The sequence below is a fragment of the Rana temporaria genome, chromosome 1 (assembly GCF_905171775.1).
Source record: "Rana temporaria chromosome 1, aRanTem1.1, whole genome shotgun sequence".
Classification (NCBI taxonomy): Eukaryota; Metazoa; Chordata; class Amphibia; order Anura; family Ranidae; genus Rana; species Rana temporaria.
The window spans coordinates 174,810,096-174,833,348 of NC_053489.1; the positions used below are offsets into that span (position 1 = coordinate 174,810,096).

At 41.3% G+C, this 23,253-nt stretch overlaps 1 protein-coding gene across 2 annotated transcripts in view; it reads left to right on the forward strand.

Moving 5' to 3' along the window:
• Window positions 1–23,253, forward strand: part of SH2B3 (SH2B adaptor protein 3) — a 184,763-nt gene that overhangs the window by 47,186 nt on the left and 114,324 nt on the right. For both annotated transcript variants that reach the window (XM_040346363.1, XM_040346372.1), the window contains exons 2-3: window positions 4,063–4,104; window positions 9,539–10,351. In XM_040346363.1, the coding sequence (XP_040202297.1) occupies window positions 9,563–10,351 (789 nt within the window). In that variant the 5' untranslated portion in view covers window positions 4,063–4,104; window positions 9,539–9,562. The remainder of the gene's footprint in view (window positions 1–4,062; window positions 4,105–9,538; window positions 10,352–23,253) is intronic.

Below are 23,253 nucleotides of genomic sequence, written 5' to 3' on the forward strand. Positions count from 1 at the left end.
CCTGAAATAGACCAGTGATCTGGAGTGTTCCCTCAAATAGACCAGTGATCTGGAGTGTTTCCTTCAATAGACCATTGATCTGGAGTGTTCCCCCGAAACAGACCATTGATCTGGAGTGTTCCCTGAAATAGACCAGTGATCTGGAGTGTTCCCTGAAACAGACCAGTGATCTGGAGTGTTCCCTGAATTAGACCAGTGATCTGGAGTGTTCCCTGAAACAGACCATTGATCTGGAGTGTTCCCTGAAATAGACCAGTGATCTGGAGTGTTCCCTGAATTAGACCATTGATCTGGAGTGTTCCCTGAAACAGACCATTGATCTGGAGTGTTCCCTGAAATAGACCAGTGATCTGGAGTGTTCCCTAAAATAGACCAGTGATCTGGAGTGTTCCCCGAAATAGACCAGTGATCTGGAGTGTTTCCCTTAATAGACCATTGATCTTGAGTGTTCCCCGAAACAGACCAGTGATCTGGAGTGTTCCCTGAATTAGACCAGTGATCTGGAGTGTTCCCTGAAACAGACCATTGATCTGGAGTGTTCCCTGAAATAGACTAGTGATCTGGAGTGTTCCCTGAAATAGACCAGTGATCTGGAGTGTTTCCTTCAATAGACCATTGATCTGGAGTGTTCCCCGAAACAGACCATTGATCTGGAGTGTTCCCTGAAATAGACCAGTGATCTGGAGTGTTCCCTCAAATAGACCAGTGATCTGGAGTGTTTCCTTCAATAGACCATTGATCTGGAGTGTTCCCCCGAAACAGACCATTAATCTGGAGTGTTCCCTGAAATAGACCAGTGATCTGGAGTGTTCCCTGAAACAGACCAGTGATCTGGAGTGTTCCCTGAATTAGACCAGTGATCTGGAGTGTTCCCTGAAACAGACCATTGATCTGGAGTGTTCCCTGAAATAGACCAGTGATCTGGAGTGTTCCCTGAAATAGACCAGTGATCTGGAGTGTTCCCTGAATTAGACCATTGATCTGGAGTGTTCCCTGAAACAGACCATTGATCTGGAGTGTTCCCTGAAATAGACCAGTGATCTGGAGTGTTCCCTGAAATAGACCATTGATCTGGAGTGTTCCCTGAAATAGACTAGTGATCTGGAGTGTTCCCTGAAATAGACCATTGATCTGGAGTGTTCCCTGAAATAGACTAGTGATCTGGAGTGTTCCCTGAAATAGACCATTGATCTGGAGTGTTCCCTGAAATAGACCAGTGATCTGGAGTTTTCCCTGAAATAGACCAGTGATCTGGAGTGTTCCCTCAAATAGACCAGTGATCTGGAGTGTTCCCTGAAATGTATAGCAAACTTAGTAACTTTGGAAAATCCATAAGTTGGCAAATATTTGCAAAGATTTCTTGTTTGGACAAACGCATGGTTAAGTCTAAATGGAGAATGTGTTTTGCAAATGTAAATAAATTAAAATGATGGCAAGAAATTATAAAGTGATCTGTTTTGAAATGTAATCCTATGTTTGATACCTAGAACTCCCAGCAAGCATTACAGTAGCCAAGAGTCCAAGTGGATTTCCGTAATTTGTATGTAAAGTAACACAAGGAATTTGCACCTCTACCCATCAGTACTTTCAGTCAGTGCTTCGTGTTTCGTTGTTTTAAAGCAATCCTGTTATGAGAAAAATATGGGACTGCTATTGCCGATCTCCTTTTCAAAAATGCCAGTTACCTGATAGTTTATCTGGCTTATGCTGGTTGCCTACATGACTTACTGTCTTTATTTAATACCATGAGTCACTAACCAAGAACAAGTGTGCAAATACGGAAAGGCAGACCATTGAGTCAAACTATTAAAGGAAGAGAATCAATGAGACTGTCGGTTATCTGGCATTTTCAGAGGGAAAGGAGTTGGTAGTATTGATGTTCTGTAATAAGAGGTTTTCTTTAAATGTAGAATTGTGTAAAATATAGCACTCATACATTCTTATATATTGAGACTGCCAAGCCTCATTGATCAGTGTTTTTTAAATAAAATTGATCTGCACTTGCCCAGAGCGTTTGTCTAATAATTCACATTCTTTGCATTTCTTCAAGTGTCTTTTCCACCATAGATTTGAATCTTACTGATAGTCAAAGTCGTTTGAATGTGAATGATATAGCCTTAATTGGCTTTTCAGACTTCAACAAATGACGTGTTGTGGTAATAGTGTCTGTGAAGGATGACTTTCAGAGTGCATGTGGTATACAACCAAACGAACAAATAAATAAAAAAAATATGAAAGATTGGCTTTTGGAATTACATGGCAGATAGAGAGAGCATACCCTTTAAAAAGGTATAGAGATAGATCGTGTATAGATGTGTCGCAAAATCACAAAGTTATTGTACAGTTTGTTTAAATACCCTTTTCTATAGTTTTATGTGTTTATGTTTCCTTCTAGTTCGGCCTACTTTTGCCTTATGTAGATTATATGAGCTGAAAGGTATAGTTGCGAAACAGTGAAATTAGACCGACTTTTGTTAGCATTTTTGTGCAGTAGTATGTTTTTTTTGAAGTGGTAGTAAAGTCTTATTGAAAAAGGAAGAAATGGGTCTCTTCTACAGGTTATGATGCACTGCATACTAGAACATTATGGCAGACATACCTACAACTGGAGCCTTCCTGCACTGGGCTGTCACGGCTCTCCCTGGTCTCCAGTGCTTCCATCTTCATCCGCTCTTCCTTCAGGGTTTCTTATCTTCGACCACTGGGAACTCACTGCCGTGCATGCACACTGGAGTCACATCGTCCCGGCACACAGAGCGGGCAGAAAATGTGGTCTGAGCTGTGCATGTTCGGCTCAGATCACATTATTGTTGACAGGCAGGGGGGGCATTTATTTCTCTTCTGTTATAAAAAAACCCTGCCTCAGTGTTTTTTATAATTATTGACTTTACTACCACTTTAAAGCCCAGTTCTAAAAAAAAATAAAAAATCCTTTAGGGGTGTAAATTGTAAGGGTTAAATGCTTTTTAATGCTGGCCATACATGGATCAGTAGGCCCTGGATGAATTTTGATTCATGTGTACCTATTGCAGTTAAACAGAAGTTAATCTACCAATCGACTTCTGTTCAACTGCCCTGTTAGATAAAAATCACTCAATGTCTGCAGAGCTGATCTGTATATTCTGACAACAGGGAAGTCTCCCCACTGTGTGGATGGAGAAATCTGTTTATTTTTTTTTTCATTCAGCCAGTGGCAGAAGAGGTTATATTAATTACCCTTTACTCGCTCCAGCAGGCTCCATTTAAACAGTCTGCTACAGCCTAGTCTCTAAGCTTCTCCTGGCTGGGGTTATATTCCTGCTTCCTCCGTGTACAGTACAGGTATAAAAGCCCTGCACTGCACCTAATTGCGCCAAGGGTCTGCCTACACTGGAGGTATTCGGAGGGAGGGAGAGCACCGGAGCCAGCTGGAGTCAGGTAAGTAATACAGCTTCTTCTGCAACCCCATAGACATAATGAGCATTTAACCCTTGCACCTAGGGGGGCTAATGCAAGTTTTCTTTTTTGTGTGTCTTTGGGCTTTAAGGTGAAGGGGCAAAAATAATTTGTGGATTTTGTTCTTTTGGTTGGCTTACTGTGGGTCATAGACTTTACGCTAGCTGTCACTGAACAGGTCAAATCCAAGAGCAGCAAAACCAGTTCTGGAGGAGTTTCTCTGAGAAGAAACTTTTTTTTTCTATGTTTGGGTTACTAGATGGGATCCAAAGGAGATGTCTCGGATAGGACTGAGTAAAAAAACAAGCCTACAGAATCCTTGACTTGGACACACCACATAATATTAGTACTTGAAAGGTCATAGCCATTTTCTCAGTTTGGCATAAGGCCCAAGTATTCACCCACGCCATACATAGTTCATTAAATCATCAATCTCTGTTTTGTATACAGCAGTATGAAGAAAGTCAAGGCTTCAGACATCTCAGGAAAATATAGACGCAAACACCTATGTATTGCTACTCGTTATTAGAAAATACAATATTGTTTAGTCTGTGTTTTTTTTCTTCTGTACCTGTATGTTTGTCCACACTGCATATTGATGCTCTTTTTTTGTATTGTATTTTGCAGGTTGGAAAACTATGATAACATTGCACAGTGGAGCGATAGCATGTATGTACATCATACTTTATTAGCATAGTGTATTTAAAGTCAATTAACAGATCTGTTTATATCTAAGACTATATGTATAAAAAAAAAAATTCTGGTGTTGGGAGAACTGCTTCTATGCAAATTCACAGGTTTCCTCAACCAGACACCCGGAATAATTTGTTGCCTGTGCTTGACCTAAATGGAAAGTTCCTAAATGTGTTACTTTGTTCTCTTGTCTATGACTGTCAGGAACATAAGGATCCCTTTTGTCAAACATTCACTGGTGGTGAATCATCTAATGTAATTTAAAACACATGCACCAGAAAGATTGTCCTGCAGTGAAAATTTAGTGAATGTTAGGTCACCTGCTTATACATATGCCCCTAAGCCAGTGTTTCTCAATTCCAGTCCTCAGGCCCCCCCAACAGGTCAGGTTTTCAGGATTTCCATTATTTTGCACAGGTGATTTGATCAGTTTCACTGCCTTAGTAATCACCACAGCCTTTTCATCTGAGGGAAATCCTGAAAACCTGACCTGTTGGGGGGGCCTGAGGACTGGAATTGAGAAACACTGCCCTAAGCCCTCATTCACACTAATGTAGTTTGATATCGGCTGACATTCTTATGCATATATTTTAATGGGCCGCCTTACGTAAAGAAGATCATGCATCTTTTTGAGCTTAGAGCTATTGTTAACTGCACTTTTTTGTGCGTTTGTCAGCAGGTTCATGCATGCACATAAAAACGCCTCTTGTTTGGTGCATTTGGGGTGCCAAAAACAATTAATTGTTCCTCTTTCATTTTTTGAACATTCCTGATGCAGTGCTGCACAGAGATTAAACAAATCCTCTTACATAAGTTTTCCTGTTTATCTGTAGCCCTCTCTCCTCTAAAGTCTTCTAAAACACACAGATCAAAGGCTTTTTCTCAGCTCTAGAAGTCAGGGGGTGGTGATCTGACTTAAAACACTGCACATCATAGAGCTGAGATTTGAATGGAGGAAATGGACACCCCAAACCGTCTCATAGGGTAGCATGCTCAGATCAGGTTGCCAATCACTTTCTGTCTGCAGGGGGTCCCGGGATTGCTCTGTGTCAATTTTGTGAGCATTCATTAGTGTGAATGCGATCTAAGTGTGTTATGATTTTGTTGAAGTCTAGATATAAACAGACCTTATTGGGTTCTTTTTTCTTTTTATTAGCCAAGTAAAAGCAAAACCTTCTAATACTAATCACATATAAGGTTAGCAGGCTGGCAAAATTAGGATTTAATTTGGAGCCTGGCATTGCTGACCTAACAAATTGTATTGTTCCTGCCGATGTTCTACACTCTTTGCCTACTTTGTGTGAAGTTGGCTGTGGAATACTTACTATTGGAGCTAATGCATTCATCGTATTCAAGAAGGTGAAGGTTGTATGGGCAAGGTAAGACAACCAGTGGGGATAGTTTTAAAGGGGTTGTAAACCTAATGAAGCGCCTAGCCTCTGGTGAAATATGAAACAAATTCTCCTACATAAGTTGTTCCTGTTTGTTTATCTGCAGCCCGCTCTCCTCCACAGCCTTCCTAAACACACAGATCAAAAGCTTTTTCTCAGCTCCAGAGTCTGACATCACACACTGCACATCATAGAGTACAGAGTGTAATCTGAGATCTGAATGGAGGGAATGGATACCCCCCCCCCTCTAAACAAGTATAATAGGGAAACATGTACAGCTCAAGCTGTCAATTACCTTCTGTTTCCAGGAGTGTGGGGCTGTCTTCCTACATTGCGCGGTGTCAAATTACACTGTAAGGCCCCGTACACACAACCGAGTTTCTCGGCAGAATTCAGCCAGAAACTCGAACGGAGCCGTATTCTGCCGAGAAACCCGGTCGTGTGTACACTTTTGGCCGAGGAAACCGACGAGGATCTCGTCGGGCCAAATAGAGAACATGTTCTCTATTTCCTCGTTAGTCAATGAGGAAACTTGGCTCGCCGAGATCCTTGGCGGCTTCACAAGGAACTCGACGAGCAAAACGATGTGTTTTGCCCGTCGAGTTTCTCGGACTTGTGTACGGGGCCTTAGAAGTGACTAATGTAGATAGCATAAAAGGAGAGATCAGAGAGGAAACACATAGAGGGATATGTTTTGTTAATTTTTCATTTCAGTGGTTTACAACCACTTTAATGGAGAAGTATGGCCAGAGTTTTCTTGGTCATACTTCTTCTATGGATCACATGAGTGCTGTTTGTTCTGCACTCCTGTGACCCCTTTTCAGCCAAAAGCAGGCTAAAACTGCTGTCTGCTGAAGTCACTCAGCTGGTTCATGCTGGGGAAACATCCTTGCTTTTCATCCTGTCTAAATCCTTGGACCAGCAGCTGGCTCAGCCTCATGGCAGCGCCACTTAAAACCTGAGCCAGCCACTTCCTCCCCTCCCATCCCCAGTCCAGCACTCCAGGGAGTGCTGGAGGGTAGAGCAGAGAGCCGCCGACTGATAGTCACGGCTCTCTGCTCAGTGCGGAGGGGGAGCACTGAGCGATCAGTGGTGTGTGATCACTCAGTTCTTACTGCAGAGCTGGCATGGGACAGATGCAGCATCAGACCAATGCTGCATCCACCTAGGTGAGTAAAGGCTTGTTTTTTTTACAGACCCATACTTCTCTTTTAAGTCTGTAAATATTAAACCATATCTATGGTCAAAAATATAAATGATATATTTCTTTCCACATTCTATGGAAATTTTTAGCCTTCTTCTGTTAATCTGAATGATCTTAAAGATTGTAAACTTACTTTGTTAAGATCCCAGTAAGGCCTTGGTGGTGCCGCTCCAGGCTGAGGTGTAGAGCCCCATTGGCACTCAGTATAGTAGGGATGCAAGCATAAGAAAAACTCATCCAGTAAACAATGAACATTTGAGCATAAACCCACCACTCTCCATAGCCAATCCTAGTATGGATGTATACATGTGAAAGCCTCATTCAATGCCTATGATTAAGCCCTGTGGATGGGGCAAAATATGTCAGGGGGCATGGCCTGAGGAGTGGCATTGACTGAGGCTTTCACATGTATACATCCATACTAGGATGGACTATGGCGAGTGGTGGTTTTAAGCTAAATTTTTAAGATCCCCACACAATTAATTTCCTTGAATTATGTGATAAGTGTTCACTATGCCCTGTGAGTAGGCACGGCTTTGTCACACATTTCACAGCCTGCCTTCTAAACTACAGAGGTGCTGAGAGGAGACATTTAAGGAGGCAGAGTTAGTGCAGGAGTCACTGTTTGTAGGCAGCAAGGTACCATGGGATGTAGTCCTTAGAAGTGGAAAGTAAACTGCAGAGGAGAAGCTGCAAAGCATGCAGGGAGTCCTGGAAGCTGTGGAACGAGATGGCCAGCAGACAGACCTAACCTACAACATGAAAGTAGATTTTTTTAGTAAGCTTATATTGGATTGTGAAATATAACTATTGGTTGTATGATTAAAATGCTGATGGTATAAAATGAAAGTGTACATTGAGGGAAAAAAAGGATTTAATCCCCTGCTGATTTTGTTAGTTTGCCCACTGACAAGGAAATGATCAGTCTAAAATTTTAATGGTAGGTTTATTTAGTGAGAGACAGAATAGCAAAACAAAAAAAACGCTCTTAAAACAAGTTATAAATTGATTTGCATTTAATGAGTGAAATAATTATTTGACTCCTTCGCAAAACATGACTTAGTGGCAAAACTCTTGTTGGCAATCACAGATGTCAGACGTTTCTTGTAGTTGACCACCAGGTTTGCACGCATCTGAGGAGGGATTTTGTCCCACTCCTCTTTGCAGATCCTCTCCGTCATTAAGGTTTTGGGGCTGATGTTTGGTAACTCGAACCTTCAGCTCCCTCCACATATTTTCTGTAGAATTAAGTTCTGGAGACTGGCTAGGCCACTCCAGAACCTTGATGTGCTTCTCCTTGAGCCACTCCTTTGTTGCCTTGGCCATGTGTTTTGCGTCTTTGTCGTGCTGGAATACCCATCCATGACCCATTTTCAATGCCCTGCCTGAGAGAAGGAGGTTTTAAGGTGCATGCCCCCCTCCATCGTCCCTTTGATGCAGTGAAGTTGTCCTGTCCCCTTAGCAGAAAAACACCCCCAAAGCTTAATGTTTCCACCTCCGTGTTTGACGGTGGGGATGGTGTTCTTGGGGTCACAGGCCGCATTCCTCCTTCTCCAAACACGGTCAGTTGAGTTGATGCCAAAGAGCTTGATTTTTGTCTTGCCTGACTACAACACTTTCACCCAGTTCTCCTCCGAATCATTCAGATGTTAATTAGCAAACTTCAGACGGGCCTGTACATGTGATTTCTTGAGCAGGGGGTACTGCAGGATTTCAGTCCTTCATGGCGTAGTGTGTTACCAATTGTTTTCTTGGTGACTATGGTCCCAGCTGCCTTGAGATCATTGACAAGATTCTCCTGTGTAGTTCTGGGCTGATTCCTCACCATTCTCATGATTATTGAAATGCCACGATATGAGATCTTGCATGGAGCCCCACACCGAGGGAGATTGAGTTATTTTGTGTTTCTTCCATTTGCGAATAATTGCACCAACTATTGTCACCCACTTACCAAGCTGCTTGGTGAGGGTCTTGTAGCCCATTCCAGCCTTGTGTAGGTCTACAATCTTGTCCCTGACTTCCTTGGACAGGTCTTTGGTCTTGACCATGGTGAAGAGATTGGAATCTGATTGATTGATTGATTGCTTCTGTGGACAGTTGTTTTTTATATGGGTAACAAGCTGAGAATGGGAGCACTACCTTGAAGGGAGTGCTCCTAATATCAGCTTGTTACCTGTACAGAAGACACCTGGGAGCCAGAAATCCTGCTGATTGATAGGGGATCAAATACTTACTTCAATCATCAAAATGCAAATCAATTTATAACTTTTTTAAATGCGTTTTTCTGGATATTTTTGTTGTTATTCTGTCTCTCACTGTTAAAATAAACCTACCATTAGAATTATAGACTGATCATTTCTTTGTCAGTGGGCAAACCTACAAAATCAGCAGAGATTCATATACTTTTTTTCTCTCACAGTATACTGAGCTCATAGATCTGCTTTAAAAATGAAATTGGAGGTATGGGAAATGTTGCCAGCCTGCTATATAGTTAGCTTGTTTTGTTTAGTTTTACATTTATGAAAGAAAAAACTAAAATGGCGTTTTCAGATATGTTTTACATGACAATTTATATATAATCAACTTATTGAAAAAGGAGTTGTCACTTTCATTATTATGACCACAAAGTTGCTATGTGATGCACAAATGACTATGATGATCCGAACAAGTGGTACAAGCCTGCTTGATATTTTGACTAGCAAGCGGTGTGACCTAGAGAAGAGTTCATTATAAAATAGCTTCCTCTTAGCAAGCATGACAACGAATGTGCAATGGAAAGCCCCTCATTTAGTGTTTCCTTTTTCTGCTTTCACAGCACACCACTGCTTCAGTCACTGCAATGAATGGGGACACTATTCAACCTGAAAGTTCCTCCATCCCTCAGGGCTGGAATGAGTTCTGTGAGCTTCACGCCATCTCCACAGCGAAGGAGTTGGCAAAGCAATATTGGTTGTTCGCAAATCAGAACCCACACCATGACATCCTTGCCGCAGAGAACTTCTCCCTGCAGTTCACGGATCTCTTCCAACAGTATTTCAGAAACGAGGTGAGGGAAGGCTGGGGCATGGACCAATACAGGATTTTTCCTTTCAGTAGAGTAAAGGATTATAGAGAGACAGGTAGCAGGACATCAGAGGAGCCTCCTAGTACGGTTGCAGCAAAAGTAGAGGTGGACTTAACACCTCACCATGAAAACACAGAACAGACAGCTAGTGACACTTCTGTCCACAATGTGCCAAAAACTTGGAGTACAGAGGAGCTTGGAAACAACATCACACCTGCTCCTCCAAGACCATTCATTAGATTCTCCTTCAATCAAATTCGTAGAAGCCTTCGAAATATTTTCCGTAGGAGATCTGCAGATTCAAACCCTCCAGAAAACAGGGAAATAGACTCGGATACAAACGTTTCACATTCCTGGCATGGCTTACATAAGAGGATTTTACCATGGACTTTAATCAGGGAGCCAGTGGTTGAAATCCGAAAGGAAGGAACTTTGAACTACAGTATGGTAGATGAGGCAAGCATGGACAGTGGAACACTTTGGCAGAGGTGCAGATTAGTTTTACGGAAAGCAAGTCCTTCAGACAGTGAAGAATATCTTATGGAGTTGTACGATCCACCCAAGGTAAGTGATCTGTACATTTTTATTTCTCTTATGAGTTTTGTAACTATTGCCTACTTCAGTTTGGTTAAGATCCTTTTATGTTTTGAATGAAGTTCTGTGCATTAGATTTAAAACATGACATGTTTTTTAAGATCTTGTATTGACCATTGAAGTGGAAGAGATGCTCGTTCATGGAATACATGTGTTAATACAGGGCTCATACAAGCCAGATGCATTTATTATCCAATATTACGCCTCATTTAAAGTCCCAATCTCTTTTCATTCTATACAATCCAGATGCAGAACTGCAGGATAATTGTACATGGTCATAAGTAATTGCATTCTGTTCCATGGGCTCTGTTCAAGGCTGATTTACTAAAACGGGAGCGTGCAAAATCTGGTGCATCTCAGCAGAGAAACCAGTCAGCTGCCAGGTTTTATTATCAAAGCTTAATTGAATAAGCTGAAGTTAGAAGCTGATTGGCTGTCATGCACCATTGCACTAGATTTTGCACTTTCCTGTTTAAGTAAATCAACCCCAACGTATTGTGCTGCAATGCATTTTAAAGAAGTCTTGCATGTTTCATTTTGGCACTTGCAGTTGGCCATTCAAGGAAAATTAAAAAGATTTTCAAACTGACATTGTTTGTTATGAACTAATCGTAAATCAAGCCAAAGGATGACAAAGTGGCAAAGCAAATGTAATTAGGAGAGTGAGTTTACACTGAATATCTGTGATTCCTATAACAAATGCTGCATACTGTATATGTCGTTGTATTTAAAAAAACAAAAAACATTTATAGCTTTTTTTATAAAAATATAGTGTATCTATAAAGTTTCATGTATATAGGATGCAGAAGGACAGGTGATTTATATCCCGTGTTTTACTTTGACCATGAAAGTGTACATCAAGCCAAAATGTTTTCTTAGCTTAGAGAGTCTGACCGCAGCTCTCTCACACAAAGCAGTGCCCAGCTCTCCAGCAGTCTGACACGCTCTTCAATCACAGCACTGCTCAGGGAACAACATTGCAGTTGATTCGAGAAATGTTCAAGAAGGCCATGCCAGACCTTTGGAGAGTCAGAATACTGCGTTGTGAGAACGAGCTGCAGTCCGACTCTCCTATGTGCTGGCAGCACATGGGATTTTAAAGTGGTATTAAACCCAAAACTAAAAATGTATTATGTTGAAGCTTACCAAACATTAGTGGTGGCGGGAATTTGTTTTCTTTTCTTTGTCCTTTTCCCTCTGTTTTCACTTGGTGATCTAGCCATTCTCCTGGAGAGTTTGGGTATTTGAAAAACCACAGACTTACTGGCTGGATGACCAGATGAAAATAGAAAGAAGAAAGCCTAAAAAAGGTAACGAATGCAGGCATCACATCAAAGAATTGGTAATCTGCAATATACTAAATGTTTGTTTTTGGGTTTAATACTGCCTGCAGCATTTAGCAGTAAAACAAAAGTAAAAGAACCCCTAAAAAGTTAAAGGGCCCCATATTGTTTACTGTATTCAATTGGGCTTTAAAAGATTCTAGCATATTCTTTATTTTTACCTAATTTGGGCTATGAATTTATCTACTAAGGGCAGCAAAAACACTTTTTATCTCCAAAATTTTTATACAAAAGTCCCACTGAATTTTCTTCAGCTTGTGATACTTTTCTGTATATATTTATTCATGTTAACATATCATCTGTGTTGGCCAAGCTGTAGTTTAGTTTTGCTGGCCTTGTATATTTTTTTTTTTAAATAACTGCGTGTACCAGTTATGAAAACACACTTAACAAACACAGCGGTTTGTATGGAAATTCTGTGCCTGAGTGACTTTATGATGGTTTGCCCTAGTTTTGCATAGGCTTCTTACTTTTGCATTCTACAGGCAGTCAGGTAATTTTATTTATTTTGGCAAACAAAAAGGCTTGACAGTTGGGGCAGGTGATTTTCTTAGTAATCATTATTTACTTGGTTTCAGAGTAACTCCGGTAAAGTCCTGTGTAAGGAATGAATGATAGAACTTAGTGAAATATATATTGCACTGTGAAAGGAAAAGAGCCAACATCTGACCTGTGTCACCAGAGAAAGCTAAAAGAAAGTCGGAGATGATTCATTTCTGAAAACAGACTTTTCGGCTGCATTCATACCTGAGCGTCGCATTTTCGAGCGTTTGTATGTGCTTTTGTGTACAGCATTTTTTAAAGTGGTTGTATAGTCTTTTTTTGTATTTTTACCTACAGGTAATCCTATAATAAGGCTTACCTGTAGGTAAAAAAAAATATCTTCAAACCTTTACGATTTAGGGGATAATATCCCTCGCAATGAGCCGCTGACTGCAGTAGTGCATGCGCATAGGGGATTCTCGGCTGAAGGCCCGGCAGACGCCGGACCTTGCCGGAAAGAAGTCTCCCGCGCACATGCACGGGAGTGACGACATCGCGGCTCCAGTCACTCACAGCACTGGAGCGGCGATACCCGGAAGACACGCAGTGGCAACATGTCAGCTACCTCGGTGTGAACAAGGTAAGTTGCAGAGGCCTTGTTCTAAGGTAAGTATTTTATAATGAGCTAGTATGCGGTGCAGCCATTTTTTGATTAGCCAATAGAGAAAAATATATTCGGTTTCATCATTTGTTGCTATGTTTTTCAGTTTTTTTATCCAGTTTTATTTATTATTTATTCATAATTTTCTTTACTTTAAGCTAAGGGTTATGGGTTAAAGATTAGAGTTTAATTAATTTGTTTATTTTTATTTATTGTTATTTATTTACGATTTTTTTAGGTTAGGATTAGGGTTAGGGTTAGGTTTTAATATTAGGGTTAGGGTTTAGGCTTTGGGAGTTATTAGGGTTAGGGGTTGGGGTTTTAGGGTCAGGGGGTCAGTATTAGGGGATAATGTTAGGAGTTGGAGGTATTTTATTTATTTATTTACATTTTATTTATTTATTATTATTATTTTCTTATTTGTTTATTTAATAATATTTTCATTATTATTAATATATTTTTTTAAATGATTGCATTTGAGCAGAAAAACACTGAAAAACATGCGACAAAATGCCCAAAACCGCACAAATCCAGCGTTTTAAAGCTTTTTTGTAGAACAGAAAAATGCTTCAAAAACGCACCAATCTGCCCGTTTCGAGCTACAGAAAAAGCTTTATGAGCTTCAGTTTGATTTCAGGTGGCTTGTAGAGGATATACAATCCCCATAGAGAATAATTGATTTCTTTCTCCTCCAGGGTTTTGGAGCTTCGAGCTACAAAAAGCTGTGCTGTGAATGGGGCCCTAATCAGAGGGATTCAGTGATCACAGCAGCTGGTATTTCAGATTGATTCATTTAGACGTTTGGGCATAAAACGATGGCCTCTGTAGACATGTCTGCCAAAACTGTGACGAGCTTTGAAAGATATGGTTGTGTTGGGTTCCTTGCCTTGATAACCCTCTGTGGAGCCTGTGTTTGTAGAGATATAAAACTGTACAGGCTGATGTCTGGAGTAGTGTAAGAAGGAGAACTAGTTAAATACGAGAGGGAGTGACAAGAAACATCTACGACATTAAAGGGAGATTGGTGTGTCTTGTGAGATACTGCTCTATTAAGCCACATGCACATTGGACTTTCAGATAATGTGCATGAAATCGCAGTGTTTTCATGCATTTGGGAGGCACAGATGCAGCGTCCAGCCCTGCCGCCAGCAGCCTGTCAAAATCTTTGACAGGCAGAAGTATGTGGCAGACCGACACGACTGGATGCTGTACCAATGGTACTCATGCTTGGGGGCATATGCATTTGGGGATTGTAATACAAAATACCTGTGTTCTGGGCCTCTGTCCCTGAATGTATACACTGAGTACCACCCAGTACAGCATTCGGCCACCGTGTATTTCAACCTGTCTTAGATTTTTGGTGGTGACACTGGATCATAGCTCAAATGTGCAGCACTATATACTGTATAAAAAACGAAATGAATATGTGCAATGCATAATTAACATTACCATCAATTGTCAAATAGTGAAAAAACAAGATAACAATAAATACAAATATAAATAAATAAAACATAGACAGTGTCCATATGCACCAGGAACAAAAAAAATCTTCCGCTCCTAGTGAAAATAACATCCAAGCAAATGTCCAACTTCCACTCCGTGCACACAAGAGGCTCTTACCAGAATGATATGACCATCGGAATATAAATGGTCAAATGCACATGAAGGGTTAATGGTCAATCACCATGGAAAAGTGCATTGCCTGGGGGGGGGGGGGGTTTGGGGGAGTTGGGGTGTGTGCAGCCTGTCAGCCAATGCTCTGTGACCCTGGCCTGGTTCTCCTCCCTCCCCTTCTCCTTCATTTCCCTTTTCCTCTCAGTAGGTAGGGTGAAGACAGAGAGGGAAGCAAGTAATGGTGCGTGGAGAAGTGGAGTGGGCGCCATCTGGTGGTGGGAGGGTGGCGGTTCATGTTTTTCTAGCTCACTCTGACAACTCGCACAACCTGTCATCTGGCCCGGTCTCCAACAGGGACCCCTGCTTTAGAGGATTCGGGGAAATTGCTGATTTCTTTGGTATTATCTGGTTCTGCTGTCAAGTTACTGGACTTACTGGACTGGATTGAGGTTCCTACGTAATGTACATGTTATATATGGTCTGATAACTTTATGTTGTTAGCTCCTATACCCCATAAAAGCATAGAACAACATTGGATTGGATTGCAAGTCTTTGATTGTATTTTTTTTTGTTCTGCAGCATCATATAAAATGATAGTAAATATATCTTTACTGTGTTTTACCATGACACATGTTAATATACAGCTCAGAGTACATTAGCATGAGGGTCCCTGGGAAGAATGCTCCTTACATTTGTGGTCATTGGGTTCATTCCCCCCCCCTTACAGATATCCAAAAAGAGCAGGTGTCAGTGGTATCTTATCAGAGAGGCAGCAGTTGACCATTGCTCAAGGAACCCCACTGCTCAAGGGTCCCCCTCTGGAAGAACCCCTGACAACCTCTAGAGCAGGGGTGTCAAACTCAAGTTCATCGGAATTATGGTTCAGTGTACATTACTGGTTTCAGTAATTACTTAAGCTGTGAAGGGCAGGTGCAGACTGACACAGAGCCCACTCACACTCCTGTAGCAGATGATGCAAATCTGAAAAAGAGAGTGACACACCGCTGGTAATATCAACAAGAAACTTAATTGGAGGCTGTTCCGACAGAAGATGGTTCTGCCGTGGTGTTCTGTCTGGGCACTGGGCAGTCTCCAATAAAGTTTCTTGTGGATGATACCAGCGGTGTGCGACCCTCCTTTTCAACTGGCACAAAATTGTACTATTCTCATAACAATAAGCAGATGTCCAGAGCACCCCATGCCCCCCACCATCAGAAGTCAAGAGGCTTCCTTGCATCACAGTGTACCCCCCCCCCCCTCCCTACCTTGTGCTGCTCCTAGGAAGAAGCTGGGGGCAAAGCTGCATTAGAGAGGTGTGAGGGCCACATAAAAATGAGTGGAGGGCTGTATTTGGCCCACGGGCCTTGTGTTTGACACGTGCTCTACAGGAACTCTAAGGCCTCGTACACACGACCGAGTTTCTCGGCAAAAAGCAGCAAGAAACTTGCTGGGAGATATTTTTGCCGAGGAAACCGGTCGTGTGTACATTTCCGTAGAGGAAACTGTCGAGAAACTTGACGAGCCAAAAAGAGAGCATGTTCTCTATTTCCTTGACGGGAATGGAGAAAATTGGCTTGTCGAGTTTCTCTACGGCTTCACAAGGAACTCAACGAGCAAAAAGATGTGTTTCGCCCGTCGAGTTTCTCGGTCGTGTGTACGAGGCCTAAGGTTCCATGGAATCCTGGTTGAGAAAGGCTGTCCAATGTATATTGAAATAAACTAGGTAATTTGTTAAGAAAATAAAAAAAAAATAATATAGAATGTTGACACATTTATTTATTTAATGTTTGTTTTGCTCTTTATGTTTACTTGAAACATTTTACAAATATCATTGATTTAGCAGAAAAAGAATATATGATTGGATGTACAGTAGAACCTTGGTTAACGAATAACGCAGTTAACAAGCGTTTTGAAAGACAAGCAACTTTTAAAAAAAAATCCTGACTTCATGTGTTGTCTTGCAAAATGAGCAGGATTCAAGCCAATGGGGTGTGCAGTACCGCATTTGGCCAGAAGTGCGGGGGCGACGATGACACTCGGAGCCCTATGGAAATACTTGGAATGACTCGGAAATACTCAGTTTCCGAGCCTTTCCCAGGGTTTCTGAGTTCAGCAGAGCTGTCCCCGAGTATTTTGGAGGCTCTCTAGTGCCACCTCAGGCCGCATGCGGTATTGCATGCAATAGAAGTCAATGCAGAACGAATTATCTTTGTTTCCATTGACTTCTATGAGGAAACTCGCTTTGATATGTGACTGCTTTGGATTACAAGCATTCTCCTGGAACGGATTATGCTCGTTCCACTGTATACAGAATGGTGGTTTTCTAAGAGAATACTGTGGCAGACTAGAGGCCTGTCACCTTATTACACAGTTACTTGTTTCTGTGCAGAAAATGTATGCTTTTGTAGCCCAGCATATGTAATACAGCTGCTTTAGTCTGCAGACCACATACAGTATGCATTTACCAAGATTGCAGATATCTGGACTGTGGAGCCTTAAAATTGCTTAATTCATCTCTATGTTTGTGTCTTTTATTTATCTTTATTTTTTTGTGATGTCTGTGAGAAGAGAACTCTTTTGTAGATCCAGCTGTAGATGTGAACGTTTGAATATAAGGAGAGATGGTTCCTATTAGTTATGTTGGTGGCAAATATGTATGTATATGAACACAATGTAAATAGCATAAAAGCCACTTGCTGTGTCCAAAATGTGTCAAACCACCAAAACTGTGTTCCATTTGATAACAGTAAAGATTGTTTATCAGTAAAAACAGTACACAGATGCCATGCCTAGGGACTGGACTATACATTTATGCCTAGTTAATTTACAGAGGGAAGAGGAGAATATTCTATAATGTATATACATATATAAATAATTGTAGCTACAGGATATTTGCAGCTGAAGTTATATATGGTTCATTACATACATTCCAGGCATGGTATATTTTTAGATAGGTACATTAGTCCAGCTTGGACCAATGTAGCTATGTATATACCATATCTGGGTGATCCCCCTGGAAGCTGGAGACACTGCTACCAGTGATCTCCACTTGCTTCTGGATCCCATGCTGAACGGCTGGTCTGATGCATTGTAAATACAAGAGGTCAGCCACCCAGCACAAGCACCATTTAGAGCAGGGGTAGGCAACCTGGGGCCCTCCAGCTGTTGTGGAACTACATTTCCCATGAGGCATTGCAAGGCTGGCAGTTACAATTTCTCCCAGAGACATGATGGGACTTGTAGTTCTGCAACAGCTGGAGGTCGTCAGGTTGCCTACCCCTTTGCAATTTCTCAGTGGCTGCAATGATGATCCTTTGTTGTCCACTGTTCAAGCTGGCACAGGCTGGTGACCAGGCTATTATGTTTAGTAGCAGTGGAGAAAGGAGAGGTCACCAACCTAGCTATAGGGTGTGGAAGGTTTACAAGGCTGAGCAGAATTATACATTTTAGTACAAGTAAGACAGCTCACATATGTATGTATATTTTGCATTTAGCTGCTTGCGTTGAGCTTAGCATTAATAGCATCAAACCCGCAAGTGCCCATGTTCCTTAAAGATCACAGATTATAGAGGAAGTCACAACATCCTCTCCCATTTTCTACAGAAATGTGCACAATTCAGAAATATTATGACTTAGAAATTCCCTGACCACTTCTGCATAGCTAGGTTTTACTTCCCTGGTAAAACATCTAAATTTATTTTTACATTAACCCTTAGGCTGGGTTCACATCTGAGTCGTATGTGCATTTACGTGCATTTTTTTATTCTATTGGCAATTACAAATCTCATATGTTAAGGTTGCCTATGGGACTTTAGCAGGAGCTGCACCAGGCAAAAATAAGTCAGCACATTCTAAAAAAGTATACATTTTTATTGAAATACATAAAAAGAACTTTTTAAAACTACATAGAATACTGTATATACTCGAGTATAAGCCGACCCGAATATAAGCCGAGGCACCTAATTTTACCACAAAAAAATGGGAAAACATATTGACTCGAGTATTAGCCTAGGGTGGGAAAATGCAGCAGCTACTGGGTAAACAATGCCCATCTGCAGCCTCACTGTGCCCATCTGCAGTCTAATTGTGCCCATTTGCCGTCTCGTTGTGCTCAGTTGCAGTCTCACTGTGCCCATTTGCAGTCTCCTACTGTGCCTATTTGCAGTCTCTCACTGTGCCCATATGCAGTCTCTCACTGTGCCCATATGCAGTCTCTCACTGTGCCCATATGCAGCCGTACCTTTCATTAGTAAAACAGCATGTGTCTGCCACTGTGTAATCCAGTCTGTTCGGCTGTCTGAACACTGATACGATGCTGGGAAACTGCATCAGTGTTCCGCCTATGACAGACGAGGAGGAGGCGGGGCTGTCTTACAATGGACAGCCAAACAGACTGGATTACACAGCGGCAGACACGCTGTTTTATTAATGAAAGGTACGGCTGCATATGGATTACACAGCGGGAGACACATGCTGTTTTACTGCTGACTCGAGTATAAGCTGAGGGGGTCGTCTTTCAGCCTAAAAAATGGGCTGAAGAACTCGGCTTACACTCAAGTATATACGGTACATAACAAATAGCACGTAATTGTGACATGTATACATTGAAGAGCAATTGGTTGGAGTCCTACTACTCAACGTGTTTCGTGAAGCAACGGTCAATTCTTCAGGAGACAGACATGTTATGTAGTATATTCACCAAATAGGTAAAAATGTGCATATATGTATTATTGTTCTCTGGCAACATCAGGAAGGTGTAGCGGAACACTCTTGTTAGGGAGTCATGAGAAGGCACCAGCCAACAGGGAATGCAGCAGGGATAGCCAACCAGGACATCAAATATGCTGGGGATGGCTGATTACCGCCATAGTGTGCTACAAAGAGGATCATGAGCATCCACAGTGGTATCCGCCATCACCACGGACAGATGAGGAGTTTTGGGAATCACAGTGTAAAAAATGCACACAAAAAATCGGACATGCCTCATTTTTTTTACCATATAGCACAGCTCAATGTGCAGATGTGAACGGCCTCATTGGAATCAATGTATTTTCTCGATGCATGCAATTTTAGGCAAACCGCAAAGACAAATGCAAAGGTGTGAACCAGGCCAAGTTATTCACATCTTTGTTAAATGGAGTGCCAAAAGTTATATAATGGAGACAAGGGATACCTACCGTACATCCTATCAATGTGGAAGTATTTGTGGTTTGAGGCTATAATGGACTTTAATTGGTATCATAACACTTGGAATACACAGATACTGTAGATAGATATCTGTGTATTCCAAGTGTTATGATACCATTAAAGTCCATTATAGTCTCAAACCACAAATACATTCACATCTTTGTACCACTTGTACAAAGTCACTGGTATGGTAACATTATCATATAGTAAATATATCTACCTGGCAAAAGCTGTGTACAGTTTCTGCCTCTATTCTCACACATTGGGCACAATCTGGCTGCTGTAGATTAAAAATAAAATAAAAAACGAGTGGTCATTTTCTTTCCAAAGATGCCATACTAAAGCATTTTAATTGTAGATATATATTTATATACTATTCTGCCTCCCTTTAAAGAAAACAAAAAAATCAGCTGTGCAGATATCATGAGACATAAAAATGTACAACTATTATATTTTTATTCTCCAGCCTCTCTGCCTTCAGGAAAAATGTTTTGGGGGTTGTAAGTCATTTTCATTCCCAAAGTGTTTGCTTAAACGTGTGCAAAAAATAGACAAAAAAATAAATAGCTCTGGTAGCAAAATAATTAAATGTAATGGGTGTCCTCATTAGGGAGGAATGTGTGGTATGAGAAAGGCTAATTATGTAAAAATGTGAGATTTGTACATCAGCTGTCTATATCTCTGGATCTGCTGATCATTTTGATATGTGGTTGTTACTGATGGTAAATCTCTTTTTGCATTTTTTTTATCATGTGCTCAGTTTCATTTCCCAGGTTTGTGACCAGTTTAAAGTCCCACAAGCGTAAAGGCCTCCTCATGCACACTGCAGCTTTTAACCACCCATTTTCTAGGTGTTTGACATTTTTTCGCCCCTAAACACCCCTCTATGTTATGATACATATAATTATGCAGTACAACTAAAACAGTGTCTCCTAAATAAATGAGTCCCAAATGATGAAACAAATAAAAGTCCTTAAATATGTATATGTGGCCAACCACCCGTGAATTCCAGATATTCCTGTCACTTTATAGGATTACCCATGTGTCACATGCATAACATCCAATGAACCAAATGTGCTCACCTTCTGGGCTGGACCTTAATCAATAGTCAATAGTCAATGTCAAACGCACTTTTGCCTCTCTAGGGCTATACTGCAACTGGTTCCCAATAACAATCACAGGCACCGACATGGACTGAAGCTTCTGTTCAACCTCCTCCTCTCCATGTGACATATGTCAGATAGCCTATGGTATTTTGCATTAATAGTGACTTACCCTGCTATGTAAGCCTATATATCCATGCATTCATAGACGTTTAAAGGATTTTAGAGGCAAGGGTGTTTAGGGGCGAAATCTGAATGCACCAAAATTGCATTTAGGAGAGGAACAACTGTGGCAAAAAAGAGGCCCGATGCGCCTAAACATGCATAAATGCACCTAAACACGTCTAAATCCTAGACACATTTAGCGATGAGCGTTTATAGATTTCAGTGACCAGAATAAATGATTATTCTGGCCAGTTAAATGAATAAACATCCAAACTTTAGACGCGTTTGAAAAAAGTAGCTTTAGGCACAGTTTTAACGCTGCTTTTCTACAGTCAGGAGAAAAGCATTCAGAAGAGCCTAGTGTGCGTGAGGCCTTAGGTTGCCTGTACACGTTTAAACCGGCCCAGTTAAGTTTCTTTTTCAAAATCGTGCTGCCTGACAGATTGAACCAACCATGGTCATACCTTTCAACTGTTCCTGAATCAGAGGGATTTTCCTTGTCTGAAACCAAGTACAGTGGAACCTTGGATTACGAGCATAATCTGTTCCAGGAGAATGCTCGTAATCCAAAGCACTCCCATATCAAAGCGAGTTTCCCCATAGAAGTCAATATAAATGAAAATAATTAGTTCCGCATTGACTTCAATGGCATGCAATACCGCATGTGGCCAGAGGTGGGGGGCGCCGGACAGCCTCAGAACCACTCGGAAAGGCCCGAGGACAGCTCGGCTGACCTCGGAAAGGCTCAGAAAAACACCCGGGAACGCAGTATTTCTGAGCATTTCCGAACGGCTCCGATCTTCTCTGCTCAGCTCCTCTCGGCTCTGCTTGGCTCCGGTGCCCCCTCACCTCAGGCCAAATGCGGTACTGCACACCCCATTAGCTTGAATTCTGCTAGTTTTGCGAGACAACACTCGCAAATCGAGTCAGAATTAAAGAAAAAGGTTGCTTGTCTTTCAAAATGCTCCCTTTTCTCCTCTTTGTAGTTATATCTACAATTAAAATATACTATTTAAAAGAGAATACTGTGCAAGCCAGAAGCAAGAGTCAAGTAGGTAGTTGCCATCATCCATATTTGTATAACTGTGAAGAACGAACCTCAATGATATGGGACTTTAAAGGCAACATATTCTTAGACTGTGTACAATTATAAAATCACGATGTTTATTATTCAAACATCAATAACAGCTTGAAAAGCATGTACAAACCAATACAAAAGGCTGTGTATACAGAACTAATCCAACAAAGTACATAGCAGTGTATCAACCGCTGGCATGAAGTTATTGTGGTCCTCTTCGTCCCTGTGATTGAGATCTTGGGTCACGTAGAAGATCACATGAGGTAGAAGAAAAGTACCCCATAGATAATTGTCTTCTTGAAAATCAAGTAGGAGATCACATGGGGTAGCAGACAAGTACCCAATAGACACTTGTCTTCTTGAAGATCAAGTAGAAGATCACATGGGGTAGAAGACAAGTACCCCATAGATACTTGTCTTCTTGAAGATCAAGTAGAAGATCACATGGGGGTAGAAGACAAGTAGCCCATAGAATCTATGGGCTACTTGTCTTCTACCCCCATGTGATCTTCTACTTGATCTTCAAGAAGACAAGTATCTATGGCATAGATACTTGTCTTCTTGAAGATCAAGTAGGAGATCACATGGGGGTAGAAGGCAAGTAGCCCATAGATACTTGTCTTCTTGTCGATCAAGTAGGAGATCACATGGGGTAGAAGACAAGTAGCCCATAGATACTTGTCTTCTTAAAGATCAAGTAGAAGATCACATGGGGGTAGAAGACAAGTAGCCCATAAATACTTGTCTTCTTGTCGATCAAGTAGAAGATCACATGGTGGTAGAAGAAAAGTTCCCCATAGATAATTGTCTTCTTGAAGATCAAGTAGAAGATCACATGGGGGTAGAAGACAAGTAGCCCATAGATACTTAAGTAGGAGATTACATGGGGTAGAAGACAAGTACCCCATAGATACTTGTCTTCTTGAAGATCAAGTAGAAGATCACATGGGGGTAGAAGACAAGTACCCCATAGATACTTGTCTTCTTGAAAATCAAGTAGAAGATCACACGGGGTATAAGACAAGTACCCCATAGATACTTGTCTTCTTGAAGATCAAGTAGAAGATCAAATGGGGTAGAAGACAAGTACCCCATAGATACTTGTCTTCTTGAAGATCAAGTAGAAGATCACATGGGGTAGAAGACAAGTACCCCATAGATACTTGTCTTCTTGAAGATCAAGTAGAAGATCACATGGGGTAGAAGACAAGTACCCCGTGGGTCTTCTACCCCATGTG